The sequence below is a fragment of the Sinohyriopsis cumingii genome, chromosome 2 (genome assembly GCF_028554795.1).
Source record: "Sinohyriopsis cumingii isolate HCF-2022 chromosome 2, ASM2855479v2, whole genome shotgun sequence".
Classification (NCBI taxonomy): Eukaryota; Metazoa; Mollusca; class Bivalvia; order Unionida; family Unionidae; genus Sinohyriopsis; species Sinohyriopsis cumingii.
Window position 1 is genome coordinate 116,781,010 of NC_142962.1, and position 9,530 is coordinate 116,790,539.

Here is a 9,530-nt window from a genome sequence, read left to right on the forward strand (position 1 = left end):
TAAAGTTCTTGAAACTGTAGAGTGCCACCATTAGTATCTTTCTGATGTTTCTAACAGTGGCCTAAGTGGTTAGAGTCAACGTCTCGGATGTAGGTCTCAGGTTCAAGTCCCAACCGAGTCATACCAAAAACATAAAAATGCTACTAGAAGCAACCTTACTTGGCACTCAGCATTAAGATGTTGGTGTTAAGACTGCTATTTCTAGTGTCAGGATAATTTGTCTGGGTGGGGCATGAGGCTATGCATGTTTTGTAGCATGATGCCTCAGTGCTAGACTTCACTATAAACTGTTACATTGCAGATATTGTTGCCATATGACTCAAATTGTTAAAGCTATGTTAAAAATCCAGAAACACACATACTGATGTTACCAGAGAATAATATTAGACCATACATTTAAATTAGCAGTTTATTTACACAAATATACACATGCTGGAAGAAACACTTGGGTGTTTTGACTGTTTTAATAGAGTGAAATACATGGATATACTGCTTATCTGGGGCACTGTTTAGGAAGATGCAACTGTCATGATAGAGTCCCAGTTTATGCAACTGTCATGATAGAGTCCCAGTTTATGCAACTGTCATGATAGAGTCCTAGTTCATGCAACTGAAAAGCTTCTTTATGGTCTTTGGTTGTTTTTTTAAGCAGTTCTTTTTCCTTTACATTTTAATCAGAAAAACGTTCTCATGATATATATTTTAAAAATTTGAGAATATTAAATTAAAGTTATGTAATGTTTTTGATAACCAATGAAAATAGACATACTTTTCAGCATACCAATAACCAGAAATCTGTCTCTGTTGCAGCAGCCTGGAGAGAGCTCATGTCAATGCAGTAGTGATGTCATGCCAACTTGAACTGCATCAGCATGTGCTCACTGCTTGATGAATCTGTAAATGAATACAAGACATGACAAATGTTGTACATGAAATTTCTGAGAAGATAAATCATCTTCCCATTGATTTCATGTAGGTATGGCTCTTTGTAAGGTGGTTCAAGTCTGCCAGGCCCTTAGTGTGTGGCTGTCCTATGCTGACATGGTTTTCGTGAATTCCAACTTTCAGATAGGCAGTGAGCTTTGACCTCTCCTCCCAACATGGAAGCCAATATATTTGGTGGAAGAAGAACCACTTACCCACAGGAAGTTACTGGCATGATTTCCCACATGCCCATATTGGCCGAGCCAAGAACCAAACCCATGGAGACTGAGTTGATGTGTCAGTGATCTGTAATGGTGATCACCTTCGACCAGTTGGCCACCTGAAGACACTATTTGCTTTGTAATCTCTGATATTTCATTACAGCTGATTTCATGATAAATGGAGTTTCTGAAAGTTCATTTTAAATACTGGGTATACTTGGAGTATGTCTCTTTTATTTTGGAGGTTGTAGCTGTAATTTCCTTGACTGACGGTTACAAAAATAAGTCACCACTCAAGTAGTTAGGGGGGTCTGCTCATGATGTTGGAGATCGCAGGTTCGAACCATGGCCAAGTCATACCACAGACTTATAAAAATGGTACTACTAGCTGTCTCACTTGGCGCTCAGCATTAAGAGGTTAGTGTTAAGACTGGTCTGCCTGGTGTCAGGATAATGTGACTGGGTGGGACATGATGCTTCATGTCCGCAGCATGATGTCCCCGAGTTAGACATCACTATAAACTTTCACACTGCAGACGTCATAGCAATGACTGAAAAATTGTTAAAGCTATGTTTAAAATCCAAAACACAAACACATAAAGAAGAGGTTGGAAATGATATTACATGAAATGAATGAAGGTGGAAATCATTGGGGCAGTGCTATTCGATGCAGATTTGCTGTTATGACTAGTAATAATTTTGTCTTATTTCTTCTTTACAGTGAAGAGTACCTTGTGCGTGTTCCTGCACAGGTTATGATGAGGGACGATTCAAGTGGAGGATGGGTCCCCATGGGAGGGGGTGGCCTAAGCTATGTGGGGCTAAAAAGAAGATCAAAAGAAGATAATTTATCAAAAAATGAATATTTAATATATGGAGAAAGAATAGCTGATAATTCGGTGAGTATATCAGTTCTGTGTTTTAGATCCAGTATGATAAAAATTCAGATCTCGGATATAATGAAGATCTAATATGCAATGGTCAGAGATTGAAGATCTAATATGAGTGATGAAAGTCTGATCTGGTGATAAGGAATTCACATTCCACTTAAATTTTTAGTAGCCTTTCAGATTAAGTGTTCCGTTTTGCCTTGTGGAAAGTTATTAGCAGTGATATGATGAAAAATGTTGCTTTTAACTTCTAAAAATATGAAAATTATAATTTGATTGGTCTGTTTTACTCGGATTGCATTTTAGATCTGTCATATATAGGTGATAAACTATGTATGCCCAGATCTAAGATGATGATCTGTTTACATAGATCTGAGATAATCTGTGTTTACATAGATCTGAGATAATCTGTGTTACATAGATCTGAGATAAATTGTGTTTACATAATTCTGTCGTATATAGGTGACAATCCATATTTGCCCAGATCTAAGATAAAAATGATCTGTATTTACATAGATCTGTCATATATAGGAGATATCCATGTTTGGCCAGATCCAATTTGATCTGTGTTTACATAGATCTGTCATATAGGTGATATCCATGTTTGCCCAGATCTGAGATAAAAATGATCTGTTTTTACATATATCTGTCATACATAGGATATATCCATGTTTGCCCAGATCCATTATGATCTGTGTTTACATAGATCTGTCATATATAGGAGATATCCATGTTTGCCCAGATCCAGTATGATCTGTGTTTACATAGATCTGTCATATAGGAGATATCCATGTTTGCATTATATATTTTATATGTAGAAGATAGAAGTAAAAACTTACAGGTTCCTTGATCATTATATATGAGTGTGAAATAAAAATCATAAATGTTTTGTGTTACTCTGTTCAGTTTTTACATTTCTTCTTTAGAATATAAACTGTATTGAGTGTTTGCAAGTAAATTCACTTTGATAACTGTAAACAGTCAAAATATGAATGAACCATGACTGTTGTAATGGATGAAATGTCTGATCAGCTCATAATGAAATAGTTTTCGATGTTTTCTTTATGTAATGGCAAGACAATTTGCACCGAGTCCTATAGTCACTGACATTAATCCTCTCATTCACTATTTATTCTCCCCAGTATCTGCTTTAATCTTTCACTTTTAGAAGTAACTAAGAATAATATAAAACATTTTTAGTTGCAACTCACACTATATCATTGGGAAGGGGGGGGGGGCATTAATTGTACAATGTTTGAGACTTCTGTCGTGCTGTGTCCATTGTGAATGGAGATATATGCTAACGTTTTATGTTTAGTTATGATTCTGTTTTATTAAATCAAATATTCATATCGTTGGTTTGTGCAGTGAGAGTTGTCAAGACATCAGAAGCCAAATCAAGTCACACTGATATATTGGTCTACACATTTGATGTTGCAGTAAAGTTTGTTTTTTGAATTTTAGAAAATTAAAAATAACTCAGAGGAAGTGTTATGCTATGATAAAGATTAATTTAGATTACAGAGATTATATGAGGAAACAGTATTATCTGGCTGTCAGACTTGTGGTCTGTTTTGGGAATCTAACAGTTGTTAGTTGTAGCAAGATCGTGAATTAATGGAAATTCTTTGCAGGCAGCAGAGCATTAGTATCTTCATGGAACTCTTGTTTTTATGTCACAAATATGCACAAATCAAAGAACGCAATGCATCATGCCAGAATGTAAGATTAATTGCATATGTAATAAATATGACTATAAAGGGAATGTATTTGTACAGTGTGCAGGTAACATGCAAATTTCTGGTAATGAATTTAAGCCTTTTACATAATGAACAACCTCGTATCTACTTCTTTTGCAGGTGGTGCTCAACTGTGATCTTACAAAGGAAATTAGGTATACAAAAGCCAATCCTAAATTTCATCATTGGCATATAGATGATAAACGATTTGGTTTGACCTTTGAAAGGTACGACGATGCCAAAGCCTTTGATAGGGGTATAAAGTCAGCAGTGGCAGACCTTACAGATGGTAAGTCAGCAATTTCTAAAGTTGACCACAGCACTAAAAGAATTTTCTGTCAAGGCATATGAATTGTCAAGATCAGTGTGAAATTTAGAATTCGTGTAATTTGTGCATTAAGGTTGCAAAAGAAAATATCGTCTCAGGTTGCACATCTTAATATACTGCAGGAATTATGTGCATAGGCATCAGTGTTTGTGTTAAAATAATGTTCTGAAGCTCATATAATGAAAATGTTAGTTTCTGACTTCCATTTATGTTAACAGTCTCACGATTTCGTGGGATTTCATTGGCTAAATTATGAAAGAAAATGAAGTTTATTTCATCTTTGTGAAAATGTTAGAACAGTTTATTTACTAGTGCATTATTGTTGCCAAAAAATCTAACAATATATGACTCGCATGCTTCAGAAAAGGTTAACATGCTAATTTATGTTAGAGAATACTGAATATAAAATATTATGGAAGATGTTGGAACTAATTTGATATGCATTGACTTTAGAAATTTCCAAACAGTCCTCAGATTTTGTTCTGAAAAAGACTCAGTTATTAAATGTACAAGAAAACAGCTGCACTTTATAATTTTCATTCTGGATCTGGCTTTGATTAAACAGAGAATTCATTATGAATCTGCAAGGACTGTTGACTAGGAGGAAACTTTGGTTTATTTTTTGTAGATGAACGTCAGAGCAATTGTTGCGAATATCATGGAGTTATCTTTGCCTTTTCCCGGTATTGAAAGTGTTTTTAATTATTAAAAAAAATGTTGACTAGATTATTAGAAACAAATTGTCATGAACGAAGTACGAATTTCCAACATTCTTCTTTAGAATTTATTTATTCTGATTCAGCGATATTGTTTTAGCAAGTTTATTTGTTAGCAGTATTTTGTCAAATAAAATCAACATGTGTATTGATCCGTATCATCATGGGGTCCCAGGTGGCCAAGTGGCCTAAAGCGCTCACCTTTAATGATTTCTGCCATCTCATCTGTCAGAAACGGTTTGAGTCTCAGGCTCAGCCACTTTGGGTATATATGCGAAAAGTTGCAAGTAACTTGCTTTAGGTTGGTGGTCCATACAGATGTTTTCCTGGGTTCTTTCAGCAGTGATACTGGCTGCCATGTACAGCCTATCATTTGCTGAAAAATTGCGTTAACCCCAAAAACAAGTGTCATGACATGTCATAAATCTCATGTTACACTGGGATATGTCACTTGGCAAAAATAACATAGTCATTGCATAATGTGGATTTGTAAATAGAATCTCAAACTCCAGTTAATCAGACATGAAATTCATCAAACTGGTTGAATAATACAAATTATGCCACCTACAGCAAGCATCAGCTGATGGCATATTTTCTAACTTTTTCTATAAATTGCATATGAAATAAACACTGACGTAAGGTCATCTGTATGTAAATCTCAAAATTCTCATGTTTGTTGATACTTTATTTTTTATCTCTCAACGCTGCTTCCATGGCTTGCTCATTTGGTAAGTGTACTTGTAACTGTTTTCTTTAGAATTAACTTTTTGTTTAATTCTTTTACAGACTATCAGTATCACACTTGAAGAATAAGTTCTTTTACTCGAGTTAGGTATAGCTTACCTAGAGTGAGGTAGTTGGAAATTCTGAAGTCGCTTATAGATAGCTGAAGTTGCAAAGCAAAGGAATATTAGTTCTTAAGTTTGTCATGGTCTTTTTCATGTACATGTATTGTGTATTACTGTCAAATACTAGATAGGACCTATGTTAGTCACAGATAACTGAAGTTGCAAAGCAAAGGAATATTAGTTCTTCAGTTTGTCATGGTCTTTTTCATGCACATGTATTGTGTATTACTGTCAAATACTAGATAGGATCTATGTTATTTGGCACATCAGCTGACTGTTAAACAAGATCTTTGAGAAATATATTGCCTTAAATGGTTGATGTGTGCACTGTTGTGTTGCTACAGATCTGCCTGCAATAATTGTGACATTTTATGAATAGGTGGGATTGGTCCCCCGTGTTGCTCATAGCAGGGTTCTTACGGTCTTTGACGGTCCATGACAGGTTGGAAAAAATGAGGCAGCATTTTCAAGGCCTTGAAAGTTTGGGAAGATCAAGCAGATTACCCTGAGGTCTTTAAAAGTCTATGAAAATTGAAATAAACCCAAACATTTTAATTTCTTTCCATAATCACAAATAAAATTGTCCAAGGTTATTAGATTCAGATATAGAGTTTTCCTGGTTTCTGTCTTTTGATTAATCATACTTTGAATTTCATCACTAAACAATATTTTAGTAATTTGTATACAAAATGTTAATAAAAATAGGTCTTGGAAATCTGAAATCTATGTTTGTGGTCTTTGAAAGTTTGGGAAAAGTCTTTGAATTTATCATTCAGAATTCTGTATGAACCCTGCATAGGATGCCAAGTGCAGGGGTCACTGTGTCACCCTCATTCCTTGTATGGAAGATATGCAACATTTTAGAGAAAAACAGGAAAATAATAGTAAATAATGCACTAATAGTGATATAAAAATGAGATAATCTTGTTTGCTTTACCATCATTGCCACATTGACTTTATGGTCTGCACTGTACTTTCATATTTTCCTTAAAAACTTAATTATTGTAATCAAAGTTTATTGTCCTCATGTAACCCATGAAACCATGTGGTTAATCTGAAATGATCAGCACAGTGGACTTTTTTTTACTACAGATCTTGATCTCTCCTTTAACATTACACTTATCATCTAGCATATTTTGTAATAAATACTTTCATTTTCTGAATTACTTCTCTTTCAAAACAAACAAATTATCAATTAAATGTTAAGTTGTTTATTTGTGTAAATGTCTCTTTTGTCAACCTAAAAATAAATTGAATCTTCCTTGTGATGGGGTAACTTTGACCTCAAAAATATGTTACACTAATGGCTAGCAGACACTTTACGTGGCAACTCCTTCACAAACTTTGAATAATTTTTCATTGCCAGATACATTGTTTTAAAATGGATATTTATTATCATCTTACAGTTTTATCCCCATTTGCGACTTTGGATATTACTAGCACCAACAGAGACATGGGTGGACATCCACTGATGAAAAGTTGCAGGTGTATTTTGTGATCTTTTTTTCTGATGAAAAAGCATACATAGAGGGAATACACAGTCCAGATTTGGGGAGACATTGGACAAAAACTTGGGAAACCCTGAAAGCCAATGCTCAATGTGCAACATTGGGACCACAAACATACCAAATTATCAGACTGTAGTAGTGTTAACTTTTTATGGCTGTATGTCCAGATAAACTTTGCTTTTTTGTTGGTTTGGCATTGTATTTGGAGCATTCGTGTTCCATGAAAACATTATATACTGTAATCTATGAGAGCTTGTTTTTATGATCATTGTTCATATTTTTCTTTCAGGTGGTATTTTTAAACCAGATGTTGAGGAGGAAGTGTTTGAGGTAAGATAACATGGAGCAGAAAGACACTGCTGTCTATTAAATATCCACATTAAACACACATACTTGAACTGTTGAGGTGTTTTCACTACCATGTGTCCACATTCTTAAATGCACTAAATCCAAATTCAGAATCCCATTTTGTTTTTAATTCCAGTGTCACTGTATAGCAGAAAATTGTTGTAAACCATAGAAGACTAATGTATGTAATATGTAAATTTAAATTGCTTAGCTCAAAGAAAAGTACACAGTGTAAATGTCATTATTCTTAACAGGTTTTTGTGTGGGAAAAAACAATATCTTGCCCATGCTCCATACATGCCAACCATTATCCTTTTGGCATAATCATGGTGCTTTTCACACTATTGTATCTTATGCTCACATGTATCTGGATTATGCTTTTTTGGGAACATTAAAAAAATATAAAGAAATAACTCGAGTTTGTCATTTTTATTATCACTTCTTTAATCACACTCATCACATAAGCTTGAGAACATTCAATAAATAAAAAAGACTTCTGCATATGAATAGCATAAGATAGATTGCCCATCCCAGACTTACATGTGGTTTCGTTATTTTCTATTTATGGCAGCTTTATATGACACATTTTCAAGAAAGGTTGGGTCTCTCCAGTTTGAAACTTGCCTCACAGATTCAGTTTATTGACAGCATATTTGTGTATCCAACTGGTCTGTACTTTCAAAGAAAATGGGAGCTAATGTTAATCGGGTTTATCGATGTGACTTGAGACTGAAAACTGTTCGAGCAGAGGGATCTTTCTAAACTTAAAATCATGTAAGGACAGAACAATATTACTTATGAAAAGAATTTAAAAGTGTTGGAATACAGCAATCAGATTGTCTTGATTATTGGAGAATTTGTTGACTTTATGATCATTCAGAAAGTTAGAGGACTAGTTATAGTCAGTGTTGTATATAAATAATTTGTCAGTATGTTTTGTGTTTGTTTCTGATGCTAATCCACATGGAATTTGCCCATTTGTTACAATTTTAGCAGCTGTGTTAGCAGCAAAAATAAATGTACATTTTTTTTTCTTGCAGTTGTAAATTGTTAAAGCTACGTTAAAAATCCAGGTCACACAAATAGTGTTGTAATGATAGCATGCAATATATAGAGTACGCTTTTATGCGCTGATCACGCTTTTTTGCCACTTGTAGCAATAATTACACTTATACCTCTTCTGGGATTTGTATGTATGTATTCTTCTCCTTTGTATGTGGCCGCCTCATTTGTCTAATGCATTCAGATGTGTTTACTGGTGATTTATCATCATACATCTTGATCAGTATGCAGTATTTCATCCTGTAGATTTAATTCTTGCAGACAGATGTTAAGGCAGAAAAGTTGTGCATATAATTCTAATGCAGTATAATAAGTGAGGTGTGAGATACCTCGCCAAGGGAGTTAAATCTTGTCTTAGAAAAATTAAACACACTTTCTCTGAACTACACTGTGTTTCTTTTGAAGTACAGCTCGCGCGATTTTTTGTTCCGTCACTCATCACAGCTTTAACCTGCCATGATGGAACAGGTACCCAGCAACTTGCCATGGCTACTCTGGGGGTATGTGTTTTGCACTTCCCATGTGGAGGTGTTGGAAGATGTCAGATGTCAGTGTTATCCACAGTGAAACAGCCAGAATATGAACACACCACAGGAAAGACTGAAACATCATTTTTCAGAATTGGGTTATCTACTTTATAACTTCATAATAATAATAATTTTGTTGAAATTCTGCACATCAGGAGAATTATCTTCATGATCATTGTCAAAGTGTTGTATGTTGAATTTTCTGTGAAAGTTTTATTTCAGCTTGGTGACTTTATAGCTATTTGAAATGAATCAGTGAAACTTATGGTCACTACAAGGTGTGTCATGCATCACAATGGCTTCCCTATCTTTAAGGACAAGGTCACGGGTTGATAATTTATTATCAATCATTTGCTTTTTTTGGTTTATTAAATGACAACAGTTTAAGATAAATGGATCAATATTATCACTAGAAGATG

General features: G+C 34.5%; 1 protein-coding gene across 2 annotated transcripts in view; it reads left to right on the top strand.

Annotated features, from left to right (window-relative positions):
- LOC149805672 (sprouty-related, EVH1 domain-containing protein 2-like) overlaps nt 1-9,530 on the top strand; it is a 175,579-nt gene that overhangs the window by 147,860 nt on the left and 18,189 nt on the right. For both annotated transcript variants that reach the window (XM_089950322.1, XM_089950323.1), the window contains exons 2-4: nt 1,867-2,044; nt 3,895-4,063; nt 7,464-7,504. In XM_089950322.1, coding sequence (XP_089806448.1) covers nt 1,867-2,044; nt 3,895-4,063; nt 7,464-7,504 — 388 coding nt within the window. The remainder of the gene's footprint in view (nt 1-1,866; nt 2,045-3,894; nt 4,064-7,463; nt 7,505-9,530) is intronic.